We start from the raw sequence: 26,899 nt of genomic DNA, 5'->3' as shown, positions 1-26,899 counted from the left end.
ATATATGTGTGTGTGTGTGTTATATATATATATATATATATGTATATATATATGTATATATATATATATATATATATATATATATATATATATATATATATATATATGTATATGCTTGTGGGGGATGTCTTGCTTCCTATTTTAATACTTCAAGACTAATCAACATTTGTGAATTCTTATTGTACAAATATAATTGTTACCTTTGTGGCAACAGTAGATATAAAAAAAAGTAATGCTGATTTTTTTTTCTTTCTGACAATTAACTGCTTCAAAAACTTTGTATTGCTGTAATGCGATGTGTGTGATATGTTTTCCAGACCATGTTATGGAACATAGAACTTGAATAGTGCTACATGACAGCTCTGTATCAGAGTTTGTTAGGCACATTTATTAAAGGAAACTCATAAAGTCTCTCTTGTGATTCAGACAGACAAAACAATTTGAAATGTATCCAATTTACTTCTATTATTAAATTTGCTTCAATCCCATGCTATCATTTGTTGAAGGGATACCTAGGTAGGTATCTGGAGCACTACCTGGCAGGAAATAGTGCTGCTATCTAGTGCTCTTGCAAATGGATAACATTCTTGCAAAATTGCTGCCATATAGTGCTCAAGAAATGTGCAACTTTTTTCTATAAATGTTACCAAGAGAACAAAGAAAATGTTATAATATAAGTAAATTAGAAAGTTATTTAATATATCATGCTCTATCTGAATCATGAAAGGAAATGTTGAGGATTTATATCCCTTTAAGACAGGGGTGGTGATCCTTTTTGTCCAAATTGGTGATAATATTTTAAAGAAAATATCTTTAAAAAAAAAAACAATGTTAGGGACATTAAAGAAATATAGTGCCTGCACATTTGATATTAGTACCATCTTGGTCACTTGTGCCATAAGATTATCACACCGGTCCTAACAGTTGTGATTTGCTTAGGGATTCTAAATAATTGCAAAATGCTATTGTTTATATAAAAACGACCCTTACCCATCATTTTTAAAAAGGCCATTTTAGTTTTATGGTATAAATATATGGCAATCCCTGGTGATGCCTAATGACATATTTTATTGAGGCCTTTTATACAATCAGTATGGAAACTGGAAATTTGTCTTGCTTTTGTTTTCATTGATAAACTGTAATTACACATTGTCTTAATGATACTCAATTACTTCATATGTTTTGTATGTTCAATTCTTCTGTTTGGTTGAAAAGTGTTAAAATGTTTTTTTTTTTTTAAAATGAGAATCCCATATTAAAGGGGCAGTAAACACATTGTAATTACAATACATTTCTGTTGTGTGGCTATAGAATAACCAAGTCCAAACGTTTTTAAAACAAATTAAAGGAACATTTACAGCACTTGCTCGTGAAGAGCCTAAGGTGCATGTACCATTTGTTAATGGCTCAATTTGTTAATTGCTTACATGATACAAGCCCCACTGGTGCTCTAAGCAGCGACAGTATTATATGCACTGAGAATATCTAGCTATGCTTCACATGCACATGCAGAGAAAACTAAAACAGTGATAACTTTTATTAGAAGCATTTCATCTATGTGCATTTACATTTTGACCAGAATGTCCCTTTAACATCCTTTTTTACTGCAGCCAAACTCCACCCACTATTTGCCTTATTTAAGGAGCCAATATGGGCTTAAAGGGATACTTAAACCAATTTTTTCTTTCATGATCCAGATAGAGAATGCAATTTTAAGCAACTTTCTCATTTACTCCTATTATCAATTTTTCTTTGGTCTCTTGCTATCTTTAGGAATCTAATCTGAGACGCTGGCCAATTTTTGGTTCAGAACCCTGGATAGCGCTTGCTGATTGGTGGCTACATTTAGCCCACCAATCAGCAAGCGCAACCCAGGTGCTAAACCAAAAATGGACCGGCCTCTAAGCTTTACATTCTTGCTTTTTGAAAAAAGATAGGAAGAGAACAGAGAAAAATTAGTAATATGAGTAAATAAGAAATTTGCTTAAAATTGCATTCTCTATCTGAATCATGAAAGAAAAAAAATGGGTTTAGTATCCCTTTAAGTCCATAGACATCAAGGCTATCCATTAAAATTGTTATCTGACAAAGCAACTTTGGGACACATGTAGCAGAGTTAGCCTTGAGAAGTCAGCAGGGCATGTTTCAAGTTCTGAGAGTTAGAAATTGCTAAATGTTCAGAGATTAATTACATAAAAAGGAGTGGGGGGAATAAATAATGAAAATATATGAAAAAGTTATTTTATTACACATAACTGAACATTTTATATAAAAGTTGTTTACTGGCCCTTTAATAAATTTGCAGACCCATATAATTGTGTCAGTTAATGTCTACCAGTGCACAGCTACTAACTTCAGAGCACACTCTATTAGGCATTTTCCATTAACAGCATTCTTTTTCCCTCTGCAGACCGACGCTCAGTATGCTACTGCTGTGGCAGAAAACATCAAAAGCATGTAAGTTTGGAGACCATAATTGCATTTACATATATTAAAGTGAATTTGAAAACCCATATTTCTACAGGGCTGTGTCCTGAAATTCATCCATTCATGTTCTTTGTTATTTCCAAACCCAACAGTTGGCTGAGATCTTAAACCAAAATATTTTGATCTGGAATAAGAAAGTGGGTGTAGACTGTGAAAAGCACAAAATATATTTAAAATTGTTTTGATTGTGAATCATGGACTTTTTTTTCTAAGCGTGTATTCGGATAGGATTCTAAAAGCATTTACTCCAAACCACTTCATGCCTTTTTAATTTTATTTAAATCTTACACAAACAGACTGGAAAACAAACATAACTATTTCACTGCTGAGAGGCAGGAACACTAAGGCCTAGATTTAGAGTTCGGCGGTAAAAGGGCTGTTAACGCTCCGCGGGTTTTTTTCTGGCCGCACCATAAATTTAACTCTGGTATCGAGAGTTCAAACAAATGCTGCGTTAGGCTCCAAAAAAGGAGCGTAGAGCATTTTTACCGCAAATGCAACTCTCGATACCAGAGTTGCTTACGGACGCGGCCAGCATCAAAAACGTGCTCGTGCACGATTCTCCCATAGGAAACAATGGGGCTGTTTGAGCTGAAAAAAAACCTAACACCTGCAAAAAAGCAGCGTTCAGCTCCTAACGCAGCCCCATTGTTTCCTATGGGGAAACACTTCCTACGTCTGCACCTAACACCCTAACATGTACCCCGAGTCTAAACACCCCTAACCTTACACTTATTAACCCCTAATCTGCCGCCCCCCGCTATCGCTGACCCCTGCATTACACTTTTAACCCCTAATCTGCCGACCGCCACCTACGTTATACTTATGTACCCCTAATCTGCTGCCCCTAACACCGCCGACCCCTGTATTATATCTATTAACCCCTAACTTGCCCCCCACAACGTCGCCGCAAGCTACTTAAAATAATTAACCCCTAATCTTCCGACCGCAAATCGCCGCCACCTACGTTATCCCTATGTACCCCTAATCTGCTACCCCTAACATCGCCGACCCCTATGTTATATTTATTAACCCCTAATCTGCCCCCCACAACGTCGCCGACACCTACCTACACTTATTAACCCCTAATCTGCCGAGCGGACCTGAGCGCTACTATAATAAAGTTATTAACCCCTAATCCGCCTCACTAACCCTATCATAAATAGTATTAACCCCTAATCTGCCCTCCCTAACATCGCCGACACCTACCTTCAATTATTAACCCCTAATCTGCCGACCGGAGCTCACCGCTATTCTAATAAATGTATTAACCCCTAAAGCTAAGTCTAACCCTAACACTAACACCCCCCTAAGTTAAATATAATTTTTATCTAACGAAATAAATTAACTCTTATTAAATAAATAATTCCTATTTAAAGCTAAATACTTACCTGTAAAATACATCCTAATATAGCTACAATATAAATTATAATTATATTATAGCTATTTTAGGATTAATATTTATTTTACAGGCAACTTTGTAATTATTTTAACCAGGTACAATAGCTATTAAATAGTTAAGAACTATTTAATAGTTACCTAGTTAAAATAATTACAAATTTACCTGTAAAATAAATCCTAACCTAAGATATAATTAAACCTAACACTACCCTATCAATAAAATAATTAAATAAACTACCTACAATTACCTACAATTAACCTAACACTACACTATCAATAAATTAATTAAACACAATTGCTACAAATAAATAAAATTAAATAAACTATCTAAAGTACAAAAAATAAAAAAGAACTAAGTTACAGAAAATAATAAAATATTTACAAACATAAGAAAAATATTACAACAATTTTAAACTAATTACACCTACTCTAAGCCCCCTAATAAAATAACAAAGCCCCCCAAAATAAAAAATTCCCTACCCTATTCTAAAATACAAATATTACAAGCTCTTTTACCTTACCAGCCCTGAACAGGGCCCTTTGCGGGGCATGCCCCAAGAATTTCAGCTCTTTTGCCTGTAAAAAAAAACATACAATACCCCCCCCCCCAACATTACAACCCACCACCCACATACCCCTAATCTAACCCAAACCCCCCTTAAATAAACCTAACACTAAGCCCCTGAAGATCTTCCTACCTTGTCTTCACCATCCAGGTATCACCGATCCGTCCTGGCATCCGGTGCTGAAGAGGTCCAGAAGAGGCTCCAAAGTCTTCCTCCTATCCGGCAAGAAGAGGACATCCGGACCGGCAAACATCTTCTCCAAGCGGCATCTTCTATCTTCTTCCATCCGATGACGACCGGCTCCATCTTGAAGACCTCCAGCGCGGATCCATCCTCTTCTTCCGACGACTAGACGACGAATGACGGTTCCTTTAAGGGACGTCATCCAAGATGGCGTCCCTCGAATTCCGATTGGCTGATAGGATTCTATCAGCCAATCGGAATTAAGGTATGAATTTTCTGATTGGCTGATGGAATCAGCCAATCAGAATATAGTTCAATCCGATTGGCTGATCCAATCAGCCAATCAGATTGAGCTCGCATTCTATTGGCTGATCGGAACAGCCAATAGAATGCGAGCTCAATCTGATTGGCTGATTGGATCAGCCAATCGGATTGAACTATATTCTGATTGGCTGATTCCATCAGCCAATCAGAAAATTCATACCTTAATTCCGATTGGCTGATAGAATCCTATCAGCCAATCGGAATTCGAGGGACGCCATCTTGGATGACGTCCCTTAAAGGAACCGTCATTCGTCGTCTAGTCGTCGGAAGAAGAGGATGGATCCGCGCTGGAGGTCTTCAAGATGGAGCCGGTCGTCATCGGATGGAAGAAGATAGAAGATGCCGCTTGGAGAAGATGTTTGCCGGTCCGGATGTCCTCTTCTTGCCGGATAGGAGGAAGACTTTGGACCCTCTTCTGGACTTCTTCAGTGGATGTCTAGCCCCCGCTTGGGTTGGATGAAGATCTTGGAGCCAGGACGGATCGGTGAACCTGGCATGGTGAAGACAAGGTAGGAAGATCATCAGGGGGGTAGTGTTAGGTTTATTTAAGGGGGGTTTGGGTTAGATTAGGGGTATGTGGGTGGTGGGTTGTAATGTTGGGGGGGGGGGTATTGTATGTTTTTTTTTACAGGCAAAAGAGCTGAAATTCTTGGGGCATGCCCCGCAAAGGGCCCGGTTCAGGGCTGGTAAGGTAAAAGAGCTTGTAATATTTGTATTTTAGAATAGGGTAGGGAATTTTTTATTTTGGGGGGCTTTGTTATTTTATTAGGGGGCTTAGAGTAGGTGTAATTAGTTTAAAATTGTTGTAATATTTTTCTTATGTTTGTAAATATTTTATTATTTTCTGTAACTTAGTTCTTTTTTATTTTTTGTACTTTAGATAGTTTATTTAATTTTATTTATTTGTAGCAATTGTGTTTAATTAATTTATTGATAGTGTAGTGTTAGGTTAATTGTAGGTAATTGTAGGTAGTTTATTTAATTATTTTATTGATAGGGTAGTGTTAGGTTTAATTATATCTTAGGTTAGGATTTATTTTACAGGTAAATTTGTAATTATTTTAACTAGGTAACTATTAAATAGTTCTTAACTATTTAATAGCTATTGTACCTGGTTAAAATAATTACAAAGTTGCCTGTAAAATAAATATTAATCCTAAAATAGCTATAATATAATTATAATTTATATTGTAGCTATATTAGGATGTATTTTACAGGTAAGTATTTAGCTTTAAATAGGAATTATTTATTTAATAAGAGTTAATTTATTTCGTTAGATAAAAATTATATTTAACTTAGGGGGGTGTTAGTGTTAGGGTTAGACTTAGCTTTAGGGGTTAATACATTTATTAGAATAGCGGTGAGCTCCGGTCGGCAGATTAGGGGTTAATAATTGAAGGTAGGTGTCGGCGATGTTAGGGAGGGCAGATTAGGGGTTAATACTATTTATGATAGGGTTAGTGAGGCGGATTAGGGGTTAATAACTTTATTATAGTAGCGCTCAGGTCCGCTCGGCAGATTAGGGGTTAATAAGTGTAGGTAGGTGTCGGCGACGTTGTGGGGGGCAGATTAGGGGTTAATAAATATAACATAGGGGTCGGCGATGTTAGGGGTAGCAGATTAGGGGTACATAGGGATAACGTAGGTGGCGGCGATTTGCGGTCGGAAGATTAGGGGTTAATTATTTTAAGTAGCTTGCGGCGACGTTGTGGGGGGCAAGTTAGGGGTTAATAGATATAATACAGGGGTCGGCGGTGTTAGGGGCAGCAGATTAGGGGTACATAAGTATAACGTAGGTGGCGGTCGGCAGATTAGGGGTTAAAAAATTTAATCGAGTGGCGGCGATGTGGGGGGACCTCGGTTTAGGGGTACATAGGTAGTTTATGGGTGTTAGTGTACTTTAGGGTACAGTAGTTAAGAGCTTTATAAACCGGCGTTAGCCAGAAAGCTCTTAACTCCTGCTATTTTCAGGCGGCTGGAATCTTGTCGTTAGAGCTCTAACGCTCACTGCAGAAACGACTCTAAATACCAGCGTTAGAAAGATCCCATTGAAAATATAGGCTACGCAAATGGCGTAGGGGGATCTGCGGTATGGAAAAGTCGCGGCTGAAAAGTGAGCGTTAGACCCTTTAATCACTGACTCCAAATACCAGCGGGCGCCCAAAACCAGCGTTAGGAGCCTCTAACGCTGGTTTTGACGGCTACCGCCGAACTCTAAATCTAGGCCCAAATATTTTATTCTATGCACTTGTTTTAATGCAATAGAGTTAATTTTCTCATGGATAACAAAGTGCAATAGTAAAATGCGCTTATGTGCTACAAAATTGTATTATGACACTACTGTCTCTCAATGTGTTTAAAGCCTGCAAGTGGGTTAAATAAATAGTTAAAATGATATGAAACAGTGCTACTTTAATAAAACATATGTTAAATCAAAGTAAACATAAAAAGTAAGAGATTGTTTAAAAACAACAAACAACTTACCAAAATGAGCACTTAGAAATTCTCAGTGTAGCTACTGCTAGATAACAGAGCTGGCATTGCATAACTTAAGTTCTACTGTCTCGTTATTTTTGCAGTAAGTCCTCTAATGAGCATGGGCAATAAATAGACTGCAGCTAGTGCAGGTTTCTTTTAGCAAACACACCAAAGGAAAAGCTTCTGTTTTGCCTTCCTGTAGAGACCGCAGCCCACTTGTGGGACTGTGACAGGAAGTACAATCCTTTTAAAAAGATGAATATATATTGCAATTATTTCTATTAAGTATAACCCACTGCTTAATGCTTTTTTATTACAACAATGAAACTATTTTATATTCAATTAAAGTCCACTCTGTAGGGATCGGTGATTGGAGGCTAGACACATTTGCAGCTTCTGAGTGGCTCACCAGCCCGAGCTATGTGTAAAAACCCTTTAGTGGTGAAACATATAGTGGCATACACAAAAGTGTCTTAGAGCGTTTTACAATTGCACTTTTATGTCCCATTAAAGAGACTGTAAAGTCATAAGTCAGATAGAGCATGCCATTTTAGACAACTTTCCAGTTTAGTTCTATAATCAAATTTGCTTTGTCCTCTTGGTATCCTTTTGTTGAAGAGTAAGCATAGGAGCAGCAATGCACTACCATGAGCTAGCTATACAGATATGGGAGCCAATTACAAGAGGCATATATGTGCAGCGACCATTTACCAGCTAGCTCCCAGCATTGCATTGCAACTCCTGAGCCTACCTAAATATCCTCTTCAACAAAGATAAACATAGAACAAAGCAAATTTAATATATATAACATAATTTTTGTTTATATGAACAAAGCAAATTTAATAATAGAAGTAAATTGGAAAGTTGTTTAAAATGACGTGTTCTAGAGAGGAAGCTGGTGGGAGGAGCACAGGTGCAAGGACGTGCACACACCTGTTCTCAGGTTCCCTGGAAGAGCTGTTGGCAGATTACATCGTGCTTAAACTCGTGTCCTGGGTTGCTCTCTCAGTAAGGGTAAAAGGAACGCTTGCCCTATTCCCAGCACTCTACCAGTGCCATTCTAACGCACTGAGCTGTAAACTGCAGCAAAAAAATGGACTGAATGTGTTACTTAACTGCAGCCAAACAATTCTGTGAAGCCACATTAGCACTTAAGGTGCATAAACTATCTTAGCCAGGCACCCAAGCACTGGTGCAAAACCAAACTTCCTTTTCTTTTCCTCCCTGTAAGTACCTCAGGCAAGAAATACCAAGACCGCATTCACAGACTCCCCCTCCCACCGGTGCTGCGTGAGGGGGAGCTTAGCAGCGCAGTGTGCTCTAACTGGACTTATACTTGATACAGGGGGGAAGAAATCCCTGTTACTGGGCTCACCATCATCTACCATCATCTACGGTCTGGATCAGCTGCTCGTTGGAACAGGGCCTGGAACATCCCGGCAGCTGCCGCTCTCTACCTGTGACGGAGGACCCCGTTGTTGCTTTGGTTGCATCGGGAAGGGGACCAGCTTAGGACGAGGCGGTCCGTCCCGCAGCCTGGAGAGGACTCGACAGCTGACCGGGTGACGTCACAGACCACCCGCTGGAGGGCGCTTTTGCGCCGTGAATGTTTGGCGTGCTGCCGGCTGTGGAGGAGGTCTGTCTCTGGTTTTTGCTCCCCCCCCACCGGTGCTGCGTGGGGGAGAACCGGAGCTGGCTAGGTGATCAAGCTCTGTTGGTGCAGGACAACTCAGCTCATGAGACAGGTACTTTTCTTTTTCTGCATCTGACTAAAAAATCCTAATTGACTCTGTATAATAGAGAGCTTCCTGGGCTTCGTATGTTGTCGCCTTTTTGGAGGAGGAAGTTTTTCCCTCAGAATCTTGGAGCCCAGGGACAAACTGGACGGTCACGTAAATAAGTGATATTTGAAATCACTATGAGTGCTGTAAACATTGTTTTTCTATGTGGGCCATATTAATCTTACTTATACAAATAACTCTAAATTATAGGGAAAATTGTAAGTCACCCCCCTCTTTCTTCATTTTTGCATTTTTTTTGTCTTCCAAGATAGAGGTGGGGAAGGGGGGATAAGGAGGAAAAATAAGCAATACATAAAAGGTCTGAGATATAATATTATATAGACAACAGCCTATAACACAGGTTAGTATATAGATAATTGGAAAGGTAACAATACCTTCGTTGTTTTTTGCCCTCCTACGATAAAAATCAGGCCCGTGTTATAAAGGTCAATGACCTAATGTGTTCCCTATAATAAAGGAATTTCTAGTGTTTTCAAAACTTAAACAAGCTGGGTACAAAGGTAAATGAGTGCCTTGAATGAGTAAGAGATTGATGTTTAGGGATACCACCATCACCTCCCTGCAAATTTGAGAAAAGTAATAAGGGTATATGATGTCCTATTCCTCTGTTACTAACGACAAAAAACAGTACTGGCTATAAGAAGGGATTAACCGTACCCTTCAAGGGAAAATGCCTTAATGCTTATAATCTTAATCAAACAAGTCAGGTATATAATTAAGGCAATATTAATTACCTTTGTTTAAGGAATTGTTTTCTGTTTTTTTTTTTTTTTTTTTTTCTTCTCTTTATTCAAAGGTTAATACAAGAATGAAAATAGTTATTAAGTAAAGGGTATTTATAAGGTTATTTCTTGACTAACATATTTCCAAAAACAATAGGTCAAGAGGTCACCTTTTAAATTGATGTAGAGGGGTAGTGTAAAGGAGTAGTGTCAGCATCCACTGGTATATTAAACGGGAACAATCCTGGTACGTGGAAGACTAAGTAAAATAAACTAACTCACACAAAAAGCAAGGGAAGCTATTGAGAGCTCTCTCTTCCTACATACCTATTAAGAATTAGGATAAGGAACACCCCTTGATAAAGGACTTACTTAGGTTGTAATATTGGTTGTGAACTATCTACTGTTTGAAGGTTGAAAATATTATAGTAAAAATTATCACGCACTGCCTATTGAATAGGTGACTGCACACATAGGGTTATTGTAAGGAAATACACAAGTATTTAGAACATTTAATTGATTGCAAAATATTCATTCATAGGGGAACAATATCTCTTTCAGTTGCTTAGCCCCTGTGACCGAAAAACTGGTATAAGTATTGTCACCTATTTTTTCTTGTCCCTAATACTACTCACTGATATTATCACTGTATTCACTTTTTTCTTTCTCCCCCCCCCCCCCCCCCCTCTTTTTTTTTTTTTTTTTTTTTTTTTTTTTTTGACACTAAGGGGGGCTCTAATTTTTTTTTTTTTTTTTGCCTCCCCTTACCTCACTTCTTTTGGATTGCATCCCTCTGCACGTCACTCCCTCACAAATCACACTAAATCACTCACCAACATATGGATAAATATTTCACTTCACAAACCAGGACTTCGCCTTCGGTCATGGCGGCAAGGCAAAGAGACAAAAAAAATAAAAATGTGCAAGAACCTTTAATAGAAACACACTCAAGCTTTAATGTGCCTCAGATAAATGAATCAACTGACATACAAGCATTAGTTCTCAAAATAACCGAAGCTTTATCCCCTAAATTCGAAGAGCTCCGGTGCGAGATTAAACATGACATGAATGTCATAACCAATGAAATACGCCAATTCTCAAATAGGATCTCCGAAGCCGAACAGAGAATTTCTGACCTAGAAGATACTATACAGAGTCATAACACCAAATTGGCTGATATAAATACTAAAATAGTCAAATCTGAATTGAAGTTGGAGGATTTAGAAAATCGAGCGAGAAGGAACAACATTAGATTAATAGGAGTACCTGAGGAGAAACAATACGAAGACTTAAACAAACTACTGACAGTAACAATACCACACCTACTACAAATGCCGCAAACACAACCCACAATTATAGCTGAAAGAATACATAGGTTAGGATGGCGAAATACAGAAAAGGGCAGGGATAGACCAAGACCGATTATCGGCAAATTACTGAACTACCAAGATAAACTCACATTATTACAATACTTTAGAAAAAATCAACCCATTTTCCTGGGAAACTCCAAAATATTGCTTTTTCAGGACTTCTCGGCTGAAACATCAGCCAAGAGAAGACAACTTTCGCCAATATGTACTAGGTTGATAAACCAAGGGTACCAGGCTGTCCTAACATATCCAGCTAAATTAAAAATCACAATTAACAATAAAACTCAGGTTTTTGAAACACCCAAAGAAGCGGAAAGTTACATAGCACAAGTAATACCCCCATAGCAAGGGAAGATGAAAGGAACAAATGGAGGTGTAGGTAAAATGGATCAAAAGGAAGGAGTATTAGAGAACAGGACCAGGGTAGGTAAAATGTTGTACAGTAATTTTAAGGAAGGGCTCTCACCTTGTTTCTGTTTTCTTTTCTATTGGCTTATATTGGATGTTCAGCCCATTAACAGGGTTAATGACCTGGGTGGGACAGACGCAGGTCATGGGGTAAAGGGGCAGGATAGGGATACCCGGAATCTTTTGAAATGCACAGAATATGACACAAATATAGGCTTGGGGGGGGGGGGACTAACGAGAGGAGGGGGGTTATTTTCAACTTTTATTTTTTATTTTTTATTTTTTTTCTCCCCTTATTATAGTTTAATAAATGGATACAGAGGTTAATTGTAAAATTGTTTCCTGGAATATAGGAGGGTTAACATCCCCTATTAAGAGAAAAATAATTATATCTCATTTAAGGAAATTAAACACGGATGTTGCCTTCCTTCAGGAAACCCATATGAAAATAGAGGAGGTAATTAAACTTAAAAAATCATGGGTACAAGAAATTTTTGCAGCTCCTGCTCTAGATAGAAAAGGGGGAGTAGCAATTTTAATTGGGAAAAAATTACAGGCTGTTTCCTCTATTCTTGAAATAGATCCAGGTGGGAGATTCTTATTGATACGTCTCAAGGTTGCTGGGAGCATATATACATTATGTAATATATACGCACCGAATAAAATTGACTATGATTTTTGGGATAAGTTGCAATCTAAAATACTTACTAAGAAAGAGGGAATGCTAATAATAGGAGGAGATTTTAACATGACTCCGCATTATGTATTGGATAGACTAAGACAAGATGCTCGAGTACAAAGAACAAAAAAAGATAATTTAGAGAAAAAAATTTTCACTAGAATATTTTACAATCTAAATGTTAAGGATATTTGGAGGGTGTACAACCCGGATTATAAAAGCTATACATGCCTTTCAAAGGCTCATAAGACCCTCTCAAGGATTGATTTATTCTTGGTGGATGAGAAATTTCTAAATCTAAACACAGAATCTAAGATTCTTCCTGTGACAGTTTCCGACCATGCCCCAATAACTTTTGAAATACGCACACATAACCCTAAAAATAAGAACCTACGATTTCACTTCCCACGATATTTGGCCACAGACCCAGAATTTAAAACAATACTAATTCTAAAATTTGAAGAATATGCTCAATTAAACAGTGAATATGCTAATCGGCCGTTGATCTTTTGGGAAGCAGCAAAAGCAGTTATGAGAGGGGAGATTTTAGCATACAATATCAATAGAACAAAAAAATATAAAATGAAGGAGGAGGATATCTCAAAAACATTATCAAATTCCTATCATAACTACATTCTTAATAAAACATCGGAAACATGGAATAAATATATACAAGTAAAAGAAGAAAGAGATACCTTCCTCCTACATAAATCCACTCAAAGAGAACTAAAATTACAAGCACACTTATTTAAATATGGTAACAAAGCGGGTAAACTTCTTGCTAATCTAGTTAAACAGGATAAAGGAAGTGCATTAATTGAATCTGTTAGGAAAGGGGATAAATTATTTACAAAAACTGAGGAAATATTAAAAATAATGACAGAATACTATAAAGACCTTTATTCATTAAAGACATCAAACAAAAAAGAATGTGATAAATTCTGGGAAAAGATCTCCTGCCCAAACATAACAGTAGAATTAAATGAAAAGATGAATTCCCCTTTCACTGAGTTAGAGGTAAGAAAGAGCATAGAGAACATGTCTATTAACAAGGCGTCAGGTCCTGACGGCCTGCCCAGTGAATTTTATAAATTACTATCACCAGTAATAGTTCCGCATTTGACAAGACTATATAATGATTTATATATTGAAGGGAATCCGCCATCCTCTGCTTTCGTGGCCTCTTATACAACATTAATACCAAAATCTGGAAAGGACTTAACACAGAAAGAGTCCTACAGACCTATAGCCTTGTTAAATGCGGACTACAAATTAATGACCTCTATTCTTGCCCAAAGAATGCAAATCCTTCTTCCCTCAATAATACACAAAGATCAAGCGGGATTTTTAACCAACAGAAACTCTTCAGCAAAGATCAGAGAGTTATTTCTTACGATGGATTATTTTAAGACAGAATCAAATACTGAGCTAGATAAAGGACAAGATAAAAGTGATAAGGCAGTAATAACCATCGACGCTGAAAAAGCGTTTGACTCAGTCCATCATGATCACCTTCTTTATACATTGACTAAATTTGGGTTTGGGGGTCAATTCTCTAAATTTATAGAAAACTTATATAGTAAAGCTTCTACAAAGATAATAGTGAATGCTAATGAATCATCAGACATAGCGTTGGCCAGAGGTACAAGGCAGGGTTGTCCCCTTTCCCCTTTGCTTTTTGATATAGCAATAGAACCCCTTGCAATATTAATCAGACAGGAGTTAGAGGGGTTAATAATAGGAAAGAGAGAATTGAAGATAGCATTATATGCTGACGATATCTTAATCTACATGAGAAAGATGCAGACAAATATTCCTAAAATGATATCAATAATAAATCAATTTGGCTCTTTCTCGGGATATAAATTAAATGCATCCAAATCTGAGTTATTCTGGTTAAAACGGAATGACCAAATTTAGAAAGACATACCCTTCAAAATTGTTAAAGATTCATTCAAATATCTAGGGGTGGTAATATCCTTAATACCAGATAAATGGTATAGCTTGAATATTCCACCAATTATAAACTTAATTATAAATTCAATGAAGAACTGGCAGAACCTCCCCATCTCGCTTTCGGGCCGAATTGCCCTGTATAAAATGATTTTACTCCCGAAAATTTTATATATTTCTCAGAATATCCCAGTCCTCTTAAAGGAAAAAGATATTAAGATTTTAAAAACGGCCCTTAGAAAATTTTTATGGCAAAGCAGAAAGCCTAGAATTGCTTTAGAAAAACTTTGTTTACCTCAAAAACTGGGAGGCTGTGCTTTGCCAGATATTCGTTTATATAACTTGGCAAGTCTGGCCCGAATAGTAGCAGATTGGATCTGCTTTAAAGATTACATAACTGATAATGATTTAGAAAAGAATATAATATTTCCTTATGCCCCAATAGCATTAATACATATGGATATCGGTAACATACCAAAAGAAATAAAAAAAATTAAATCTATCATTACTCCAATTAAGGCATGGTCAAAAATATGTAAATTATTAGAAATAGATAGAAGGGTATCTAGATATTTACCACTAAAGGGGAACCCCCAGTTCGAAGTAGGCCTACAATCAGTACCTCTACAAAGGTGGCAAGAAGTGGGTATAGAAAAGATCGATCAATTAATAGACACGTCACGAAGGCATATAAAATCATTTGCTGATCTAAGAATGGAGTTTGATCTCCCCCAAAAGGATTTTTATATTTACCTGCAGGCAAGACATTATGCTTGGAAGCTAATAAATAATTCGGGCTGGAATTGGTCACTAGGATTACTAGAGAATTGGCTGGCACAGGCCAAAAGAGGGCGGATTTCAATGACCTACTGCTATCAAATATTAAATTCAGAAAAAGGTAGAAATAATATAACGAAAATACAATCTAAATGGGCGATTAGCTTAGCACCAGAACAAGTGGAGGCAGAAGGTATTCAAACATCTATATTGGAAGTGAAGCAAACAACTCTCTCTGCCACATGGAGAGAATCCCATATAAAACTTCTTTACATGACATATTTCACTCCTGAAAAAGGCTATACATGGGGGAATTTGCACTTTAACAAATGCCCGAAATGTTCAATGAGGGCAGCCAATCTTAAGCACATGGTCTGGGACTGCCCAAAATTAAAGGGGACATGGAAGAAGCTGGAATATTGGTTGAATAGAAAAGTGGGAGTCTCCCACCTGGATCTTTCATACATAAATATAATATTTCTTGGATTAGATTCAAGAATTCCCTCTGACAGGAAAAAAATTGTTAATGTTGCCATTTTAGCAACTAGATATTTGATCTTCAAGAAATGGAAAGAAACATCAGTTCCATCTATGTCAGAAATTAAAAATTGTATTAAAAAACAGTGCATTTTAGAGCAATATAACACGAAACTATATGACACATCAGCTGTGCGCAGTTTTTTTCAAAAATGGTCATCTTTTATAAAAATATTTCCTAAACAAGAAATTGATCATTTAATATATCCATTTAGAAATTCAGAATTAGTTATTTTAAGGTTATGGTAAAAAGGGGAATGATGATTGTCCGGTTAACCATTGTAGGAAGAACAGAAAGGGAAAGGGACGGTTATTATTATTTATTTTTTATCTATATATATTGCTCAAAATTTACACACTCCTTAGCCTATCTACATATGCTGTTATGGAAAGTAGGAAGGACAAAAGAAGACAGCGCCTCATAGTGCAGACAAACTTCAGAAAGCAAAATAGTACTTGAAGCAGATAGAGATATACTCACAAAAGGACTGGCACTCTTATAGAAAGAAGTGCGAATGTGCAGGCTGACATTCAACAGCAGTCAGTACGCTGAATCGAGGATCCTCCAAACTGTTCAGAGATGCAGCCGTGGACTCTCTTCCGTAGTGTACCGGAGCTCTTCAGTCTCGGCAGCAAATACCCCTTTATTATTGGAGCAAGCGGAACAGTCCGCAATAGACACCTGCTTGTAAGTTTAAGAACTGACCCACAGTGGCAGGGGGAAACAGTTAAAATATGAGCCGTAACAAAATGTAACTTTTAAAACCAAGATATATTTTATCATAACGAGCTTAAAACGCGTTTCTCGGGTACAAGCTGCTGTTGAATGTCAGCCTGCACATTCGCACTTCTTTCTATAAGAGTGCCAGTCCTTTTGTGAGTATATCTCTATCTGCTTCAAGTACTATTTTCCTTTCTGAAGTTTGTCTGCACTATGAGGCGCTGTCTTCTTTTGTCCTTCCTATAGATGCACTGATCGATCACTCAGTCCCACGACAAGCAGCCCAGAATTAGTTATTTTAAGGTTATGGTAAAAAGGGGAATGATGATTGTCCGGTTAACCATTGTAGGAAGAACAGAAAGGGAAAGGGACGGTTATTATTATTTATTTTTTATCTATTTTTTTTCTTTTCCCCCTCCTCTCCTAGCCCCCCTCCCTTCTCTGGAAACAGATAAATTAAATAAGTCACCATTTTAGATCATATAGGCAGACTGGCGGGTCCCTTAGTAAAGTTAAATTAAAACGACCGATTCTTGTTGAATTATGAGATGTAAGTTTAATATATTTATTGCTGTTTTGCTTTTGTTCCTTATGCTGAAGTCTCACAAAAATAGTTAAACTACGACTTGGAACGAGTTAAACAACAAGGACAAAGTTAGAACTTGTTGTCTCTCTTTCTTTGCTTTTTTTTTCTTTTTTTTTTCTCATACAACTATAATTGGAATAGATTATCAATTTACCCTGAGGGGTATAATAAGATGCTGTGTATGCAACAGATGTAAATATTGAAATGTCTTGTGTTGTAACCAATGAAGGAGGAAAGGAGAGAAAAAGAGAGAAAGAGAGAGGAAGGGGGAAGGGAAAAGAGAGAAAACTCCAGCAGTGATTGCTCTTTATTTAGGAGGCCATCAATGGGCAAAATGATGTTTAATCTATATAATGATGTAATTTTGTCTGTTTGTTTTTTTTTGTTTGTTTTTTATGTTATGTTACGCTATATGATATTTGGCCCTGCGTGGCGCAATATTTGCAATCGGACTGTTATGCATCCACTGTTGGTTATAAATAAAAGATATAAAAAAAAAAATGACGTGTTCTGTCTGAATCATACAAGCTTAATTTTGACTTTCTTGTCTATTTAATGGGACATAAAAGTGCATTAGTAAAATGCTCTAACACATTGTAACAATTTTAATTTTGACTTAGCTGTCCCTTTAACTTATCTCTCATTAATGACAGTAATCCAGTCAGGTCACACATATCAGTTAATGGTCTTGGAAATATAGCCCCTAGCTCAGGGATAAAAAAAAAAGGTAATCCATTTGCTGCCAGTAGATTGTAATATCTTATGGGGGAAAAAGTTCAAGTTAAAGTCTGTGTGATTCCTCTAGTTGGCATGTTCCAATCAAGATAAAACTCTCAGCTAGAAAATCAAAAGCCTCTTGAGATCTAAACAAGTAGAAAAGGATCTCCCTTCTGCCCGAGGCCCCTCTCAAAGAGCTGAAAAAGTATCTTCTGATGTGATGGGCAGCTTCTGCCAGGAGGCCGAATAATGGGTATTTATCAAGAGATAATGGGCTTCTTGTAATGGGTTCATTGTGTGGCGCAAGCTGCTGAAATTACCAGAAGTTATCTAAGAATATGCTTTGTGCCTGCTGCATTGATTTCTTTTTTATTTCTGTTTTGATGAAGGAGCCATCAGTCAAGATGCACTTTAGTATCACCCCGTAGTTATTGCATGCTCTGACCCTGAAAATCTCAAGGGGAACAGTCATAGAATTAAACTTAACGTTCATAGGTTGCTGTAATAGATGAATAAATAAAGATATTTCTGTATAGGTTAATAAGAATCTCACGTCAGAGCTTAGAATCTTATAAATGCTTGTTAATTAAGTTATTGATTTATTCATTTTAGAGCAAGCAAAACTGGCTGCCTAAACCCCACAGGAATTAGCAAATATGCTTTATTACCCTAATTGTAATGGGCCATTTAAAGCACAGGCTCTGAACTCGGACCTCGTCAGAACAGTTGGTCAATATTAAATTCCTATTTCCTCTTGCAGTGTCATATTATTTAATTGCTCCATACATAGGAAAAGTATGTCATTTTTAATTAAAAAAAAATAATAATAGTTTGCATATATGTTTACAACATTACTGTTATATTTTCATTTCTATAGCTGGTTTTAGGTTTTGATTTTTAATAAATTAAGTAAAAATATTCTATGTTATGTTAAATATCCAATTAAAATCAAAATCCTTTAACAGGCAGTCAAATTAAAAATTAAACTTTTGTGATTCAGAAAGTAGCTTTCCAATTTTCTTTTTGTATTGACTGTATCTTTCTCTTTGTATCCTTTTCATGAAAGCATACAGAGGCAGGTCTAAAAGCTTATAACATTGTTACAAATATTGTTGAAATCACAGTTGCATATATTGCTCAAAATTTACACACTCCTTAGCCTATCTACATATGCTGTTATGGAAAGTAGGAAGGACAAAAGAAGACAGCGCCTCATAGTGCAGACAAACTTCAGAAAGCAAAATAGTACTTGAAGCAGATAGAGATATACTCACAAAAGGACTGGCACTCTTATAGAAAGAAGTGCGAATGTGCAGGCTGACATTCAACAGCAGTCAGTACGCTGAATCGAGGATCCTCCAAACTGTTCAGAGATGCAGCCGTGGACTCTCCTCCGTAGTGTACCGGAGCTCTTCAGTCTCGGCAGCAAATACCCCTTTATTATTGGAGCAAGCGGAACAGTCCGCAATAGACACCTGCTTGTAAGTTTAAGAACTGACCCACAGTGGCAGGGGGAAACAGTTAAAATATGAGCCGTAACAAAATGTAGCTTTTAAAACCAAGATATATTTTATCATAACGAGCTTAAAACGCGTTTCTCGGGTACAAGCTGCTGTTGAATGTCAGCCTGCACATTCGCACTTCTTTCTATAAGAGTGCCAGTCCTTTTGTGAGTATATCTCTATCTGCTTCAAGTACTATTTTCCTTTCTGAAGTTTGTCTGCACTATGAGGCGCTGTCTTCTTTTGTCCTTCCTATAGATGCACTGATCGATCACTCAGTCCCAAGACAAGCAGCCCATACCTTCTACTTACCATCAAACCAGAGACTGTTTTTCTCATCCTGATACCGGTCAAGGTTTTATTTAAACTTTTTCTGGGACTTTAGATTCAATTGTTTTTTGGACTTTTGTTCTTCCAATTTTTTTTTATTTTTTTTTATAATTTTTTAATCCCATGACCCTTTAAACAAAATACCACATATTGCTACACCAAGGACCCTACACTACATAACGATAATCTTTTTCTATAATAATAAATAATATTGCACATATTTAGCTGTGGGCTTTCTATTACATGGATTAAATTTAGTCAAAGCTTTTAATTTTTGAGGTGGCTTCATTTTGTAGATAATTTTATTTGCTGTGTTGTTGTAAGGGTTTATTTACATTCTGTTGTAATAACCGGTGTCATTGTTTTTTCCCCCAAAAATATTTTCTATTAAGGGTAAAGACCGGATTTAACATAGTAAACAAATAACATAAAATTAATATAATATTTTTTTTCTAGATTCCCAAATGAAATACAATCAGGCCTTCTAGAAGTCATATCCCCATCTCCCAATTTCTACCCTGATTTTTCTCGTCTTCGGGAGTCTTTTGGTGATCCTAGAGAGAGAGTAAGGTAATGTGCACATTTCTAATGAACTCAGCTGTTGTAATTGATAAAATAATATTATTTCCCTTGGAGCATTAGGTATTTCTAGTGTAGAAGGTAAATTATAAGACAGAAATAGATTTTGATGAGAAGCAGAAACCCATCTGGTGTCCATTCTGAGGAATTAAGAAACAAAAATCAGACACTACTGCATTCTGCATAACATTCTACATGCCTCTGACATTTTATCATTTCCTATCTGATATTACCATTTCTAGCACCTATAGTGATTTGAATTTGAGAGCACCAGTTCCCAAGGCAGTCGGACAGTGTATCAGGTACCCAGGACACCACAAGCGCAGGGATGGGCTCTGCAACAGGTACCCAGGCAATCTAACTTGGGAAAAACTATGGTTCAGTGATGAGACACACAACAGTGTTCTTAGGCAGCCTGATATAAACATATGTTTAAAGTATTATGCTCTATCTAAACCACAAAATAAAGAATAGGATTTCATGTACCTTTAATGATAGCTCAATTTACATAGCTTTTACATAGCTTTTACATAGCTTTTACAATGTTAACCATAGTGTAAGCGCGACTTACTTTCCTCTCTGCACTCAGTGCAGGCTCACAAGCAATTCTTCTCTTTGCAACTTGGAATGGTCATGGTCTGATAGGTCTGTGCTACTAACTGGGGCTGTGTGTGTGTTCTGGGAAGCACTAGGCAGCTTTTCAAACAGCTACAGAGAGGGCAAAGCAGAGATTAAGCAGAGGGAAAAAAACGGAGTGAAAACTTCTTTCAGTCAGTTTTCTTTTCCTCTGCTTAATCTCTGTTTTTCACTCTCTGTAGCTGTTTGAAAAGCTGCCTAGTGCTTCCCAGAACACACACACAGCCCCAGTTAGTAGCACAGACCTAATAGACCATGACCATAGTACAGAGCAGCAAGCTAAGCTGATGCTTATACTTCAAGACAGTGGCACAAGTATAAAACACATTTGAATCAACATCTTCTATAGCTGGAACATAAGAGTACACTTTACACTTTTTAATGATTGTATTCTCTATTTTTTTTATAAAAGAATCATGTTTATTAGTACCTTTTTACTTCCTTAAGTTCTAGATAGGGAACAAAATGTGCAAGCATATAAATGTGTGAAAATGCTGTAAACTTTGTGAATTGTGAGTTGATGACTGTGTATGTGCAGAAGATTGTTTTTTTTTTTTTTTATAGAAACATATTGTTTATGTAAGTATTAAAGGGACAGTAAATTAAAATAAAACTTTTATGATTCAGATAGAGCTCTCTTTGTTCTCCTAGTATCATTTGTTAAAGGACATGCCTAGATAGGCTCAGAAGCAACAATAAAGGTAGCTAGCTGGAAGGGCAACCCTTAGGATTCACAGAGCCCTGGGCAAAACAAATTTGTGGACAATATGTACAGACACCAATCAGCACATAGGTTCCAGCAGTGCACTGCTGCTGCTTCTGAGCCTTTTCAATAAAGGATATCAAGAGAACAAATCAAATTAGATAATAGATGTAAATTAGATTTTTTTTTAAATTGCATGATCTATCTAAAACATGAAAGTTCAATTTTGACATTATTATGTCGAGGAGAAAAAAATATGTATCGAATTCACATTTTTTTGGTGGGGGTGTGGGGGGGGGGGCCATCTTAGATTCTTGCACCTGGGCCCTGTGGTTTCTAGTAACGCCCCTGATAGTGTTGAGTGTTATTTACTGTTCTTTATAGATAAACAAAGGTGTTTATATTTCAGGTTGCTAGAAAACAATAAAAAAGGATGTCTATGTATTTACATCCACAAGGCTTGATAAATTCTTGCACCAAGTCACCATGGCAATTAACAATTGGGACTTGGCTCCCAGTAAACTGACTTTAATTTCTGGTTTGCTTCATTACCTTGGTATTTTATTATCTAATTTGTTTCGTTCTCGTGGTATACTTTGATTAAATGCATACCTAGGTAGGCTTAGTAGCTACTGATAGGTGGCTGTACATATATGCATGACTCATGTTATTGGCTCAACCATGTGCATGGCTGTTTCTTCAACAAAATATACCAAGAGAATGAAGGAAATTAGATAATAGAAGTAATTGGAAAATTGTTAAAAATTGTAAGCTCTGTCTGAATCAGGAAAGAAAAAAATTGGGCTTCATGTCCCTTTAAATGTTTGTAGCATACTGCAGTATTTGTTTTTATTGCCTGTTACGGGAATTTCACACAACTGTATTGTTATAGTGGGACTTCCACAGGACTGATAAGAAACAAATACCTTTTTTATAAAAATGCATACGATTTCTTGTAAATGATTTGTTTAGGAGAGTCACACATTTTGCAGATGAATCCTTCTAAGGGTCAGTAAATAAAGATATTGCCATATTTCAGTGGTTTTGTCATATTTGCCTAATTGGCACATAATTTGTTTTAGCTGTACTAAGCATTTTCTAGCACAGCTACGATGCTGTCATTGTCCTCTTGTTTTTTTCTTAATAATGATCAAGAAAACAGTTTTACTGATAATTAACAACAAGCACTTTAAAAAAACTAAATTAAAAAGAAAACGTTGCCAAAAATGTAATCAATGTTGTCAGACTTTTTTTAGTGTAGCCAGCATGTGATACATTGATGCTGAAAATAAAATAAATGTTTGCTTACTGACAGCATGGAATTACACTTGTAAATGAAGTGCCTTTACTCCCTAGTGACCTTGAAGGTAACCATAGCAAACACATCAAATGCAAAAGGTATCCAAGCAAATGATTAATTTGCTCACTGAGCATCTTTCAGCTATGTACTGGAAATATAAATACTCACCTGTTTGATTATACTTAAAGGGATATAAAGAGGCATTAATACAATTCACTGTGAAGTGGAACATTTTCTTATTGCACTATTGATTGCCTATAAATATGTGTATAACCCCCAGTTAAGTGGGGTCTTGGATTGGGAATGCTTTACTGGTCCAGAATTAAACACCTCCTCTGAGCCAATCAGGGGCAGAAAATGTGTTCTGCTGAGAATTTGCATTTAAACACAAAGGTATGTGCATGCATTATATCCCTTTAAGGAAATAGTGTGGAAATCATACTCTGAAATCAGGTGTTCCTAATTTAAACCCCATAGCATAAACTATTTGGTTTGTGTGACATTGCTGCAGCTGTTGGCACTGTTTATATTTATACATAGTTATAACATGAGCTCCTACATTTATGTTTGAATGTCACTTATTTAACCTATTCAAATCTAAATTTTTTAAAGGGGCATTCAAATCAACATTATACTACCCATAAAAAATAAAAACACTGCAATATACATGTATTATTTATTTTGCCTGCTTTTGTTGTATAACACCTCTGAACATTGTGCTTATTCCACTAACTCCCAGATTGCTGGTGCTTAAAAGGACGTTTACCCCCTTCAGATTGTATATATGTAATAAAAAAACAACTTTGCACTAAACTTTCATTATTTTAGTCCCCATTTCCTCTTTAAATCTGAAAACGTAACACTTCAAGCTTAAAGCTCCACACTTAAAACTTCTCTATTCCAGAGAGTCATTGGTTGCTCACTCTAGTGACTCATTTATAGCTGTCCCTAATTGGCCTCCGTAGAAAAGCAAACCTAAGTTTCATCATGGCAGCTACAAACCAGTCCATGCTACCATATGCACAAAACTTGTTAACAGTCACAGGGAAATAAATGAAACATGACAGATAACCTTGTCAGCTTTGAAATAGCGAGATACAACTGCAAGACAAGGTACTTCACAGGAGCAATTATGAATTCCACGTGCTGGGCCGAGATGTACATGAAAAATTCTGATGACCCCTCTTGAACCCCTATGACCGGCAAATGAACATACTTCAAATTCTATCCAGTGAGACTACTCTACCAGAAAAAAACAGACATGCAAATATTTTACAATAACAAACATTTTCATAAACCGTTTTGCAAGCGTGTTTCGGTTATAATTATCCCCCCCACACACACACCGCTAGCAGTTCTCTTTTAATGTGCAAGATATTATGTATTGGAAACCTAATGCAACTATAGATGTAAATTAGGACCCACTAATAACATGCTGGAAAAAACTGGTGAAGCGATGCAACATTCCGGGAAGCAACTCATTTTATTCCTGAGCTTTTACATCTCTTTTACACCTAGGACCCTCGGTAACCTCATGATCATCCATAAGTCAAACCCTATGTCTAATGTTTTCTTATTAATTGGCAGAAAATACAGATGCATTAGATGTCTATTCAACAGTTAAAATACGGAAGTGGGTTGATGCAGCAGTGTTTTAATATCTGCCAAACTAATTATCTTTAACAATTTACCCCACTTTATAGTCTCACTTTTTAAAAAAAAGAAAACTTGTTTTTAAAATCATTATGAATCCACAATATAAACTATAAAAACACAAATAATGTTCTTAAAAAGACATCATGATGTTTTCTTTTTGTTTATTTTCCAGGTGGAGAACTAAACAGAATTTGGATTATTGCTTCTTAATGATGTATGCACAGTCTAAAGGCACTTACTACGTCCAGGTATTATTCCTTTATATTATCAGCAAACTTAAGACTAAACACACAATAATTCTGCAATTATAAATATTCAACAACATTTTAGATGACTTTCTTTTTTTTTTTGGGGGGGGGGTATTACAAAAAAATAAAGAAAGCAAAAAACCTTATAGGGATCTAATAGGGCAGTAATAACATGCATTGCAATACACACTAACATTTCTTACCTCACTTCCTCTCCCCTGTCATCCCCTTGGCATGTAAGCCTACAGGCCCAGCTGATATGTAGATCACATTCATGAGGTGATTTACAACAGTGCAACTCTTAACAGGGCCCTGGCCTATAAATGTTACCTTTTGTATGTTATACATATGTTTATAGCACTGCAGAATCTGTTGGTGCTTTACAAATAACTAATAATAATTTTATTGTTGCACAAACGCTTACCTTTATGTGTTCATACACCTCATAGGAATATTCTAACACAAAAAGGAAAAAGAAAACTGTTTCCTTACTTCTCTAACTGTGTTTACATAGATGCGGATAATTGGCAGAAGTAAAACTATAAAAAATATCACATCACAAAATCCAGCATCGGTTTTTGTTTTACAACAAAAAGCTAAACCTAGGAGGTTCATATGCTAATTTCTTAGACCTTGAAGACTGCCTCTAATCTGAATGCATTTCTAGAGGGCACTTGTTCATGTGTTTCATATAGATAACATTGAGCTCATGCACGAAGTGACCTAGGAGTGAGCACTGATTGGCTAAAATGCAAGTCTGTCAAAATAACTGAAATAAGGGGGCAGTCAGCAGAAGCTTAGATACAAGATAATTACAAAGGTAAAACTTGTATTATTAAAACTCTGTTGGTTATGCAAAACTGGGGAATGGGTAATAAAGGGATTATCTTTCTTTTTAAACAACAACAATTCTGGTGTTGACTGTCCCTTTAAGAAATTTTTCATGCTTCTTTGTTTTGTTTTTTTAAAAGATCCTAACCGTGTTTTGAATAATGATTTACAAAACTTCCTTTTTAGAAAAAAATTTAAATTGCAGCCACTTTCTTCTTAAATAAAATCATTTCCTGTAATGTTTTACTTGATTTCAGACAAAAATCTAACTGTATAGAAAAATAACAATTAACAGGTTCCCATAATTCTTTATCAGCAACTATGTGAACGCAGCCTAGAGAGGAATTAAACATAAAGAACATAGGTAAAGTCCCAGGCAGGAACAGTTTCTGAACAGCACATGACCACAGAGCCAATGAGGAGTGGCATACACACGTAGCCAACACTCACCAGCCTTGTTCTGCTTGGGAGCTGAGTGGAGTTTATCATTGTGCTGAATTTAAACACATAGCTAAAGGCAAGCATTAATGTTCTAATAAAATGTTATGAATGTGCAGCGTTATGTAGACTTAGAACTTGGTTGCTACTGGACTGCAATGTATTTCTAACCAACACTCTACAGTCTTTTGCCATTTCCTGGTAGCAAAAGGGTTAAGAGTTTATTATACAGATACTTTTGTTAGCTTTACATATAAGGTTCGGGAAAAAAAGCTGCATTGATGCAACAGAAAAGGTTTCCACAGCTGTGTAATGAGTGGTTCTGTATTGTGCAAGGTCATCGCCGCCTGCCCAGGTGCAATCCCTTTGATTTTCTGTCTTGCAGCTGGAGGACGATATTGTAGCCAAACCCAACTATCTAAGTACAATGAAAAACTTTGCCCTACAACAGCCATCAGAGGAGTGGATGATTCTGGAGTTTTCACAGCTTGGCTTTATTGGTAAGTTTACTGATCAGTACAACAATGAATATCAAGGGAAGGAAAAAGAGTTTGTTTGTTTATTGTGATAGTGAACATATTTGTTTCCATTAAAAGCATATGATTCTTAGACCTCTGTAGTATTTAACCTATTTATTTGGGAAAAATACACCTTTTAAAGTAAAATAAAACGAGTAGTGGTGAACAAATTAAAATGTGTCATACACAGAAAGAGAGAAGGTCTAAATGAAAAGCATACTAGCCTGTTCTATGACTAGTTACCACCCTCAGGGGGCAGCCTCTTTTTGCCCAGAATCTGCCTTTCATAGTGAAGGACTTTCCTGCAGTATATTATTCTGGTCCTGTCTAAAAAGGACAACCAGCCCCCTAAAATACCAGGCAAAGCTCCTCTGAGCAAGTAACATGGTAAGTAAGCGCACATGTATATTTTTGCTTTGAGTTGGCTTCTTCAGTAAGACATTTTAA

At 36.6% G+C, this 26,899-nt stretch overlaps 1 protein-coding gene across 1 annotated transcript in view; it reads left to right on the top strand.

Moving 5' to 3' along the window:
- MGAT4B (alpha-1,3-mannosyl-glycoprotein 4-beta-N-acetylglucosaminyltransferase B) overlaps positions 1–26,899 on the top strand; it is a 798,965-nt gene that overhangs the window by 514,897 nt on the left and 257,169 nt on the right. Inside the window, exons 5-8 of the mRNA XM_053718640.1 lie at positions 2,411–2,457; positions 20,000–20,113; positions 24,590–24,665; positions 26,320–26,434. Of these exons, the coding sequence (XP_053574615.1) occupies positions 2,411–2,457; positions 20,000–20,113; positions 24,590–24,665; positions 26,320–26,434 (352 nt within the window). The remainder of the gene's footprint in view (positions 1–2,410; positions 2,458–19,999; positions 20,114–24,589; positions 24,666–26,319; positions 26,435–26,899) is intronic.

Source organism: Bombina bombina, chromosome 6, assembly GCF_027579735.1.
Source record: "Bombina bombina isolate aBomBom1 chromosome 6, aBomBom1.pri, whole genome shotgun sequence".
In the NCBI taxonomy this organism is placed as follows: Eukaryota; Metazoa; Chordata; class Amphibia; order Anura; family Bombinatoridae; genus Bombina; species Bombina bombina.
The sequence above is the reverse complement of the archived record's forward strand: the minus strand, read 5'-3'. Positions and strand labels throughout refer to the sequence as shown.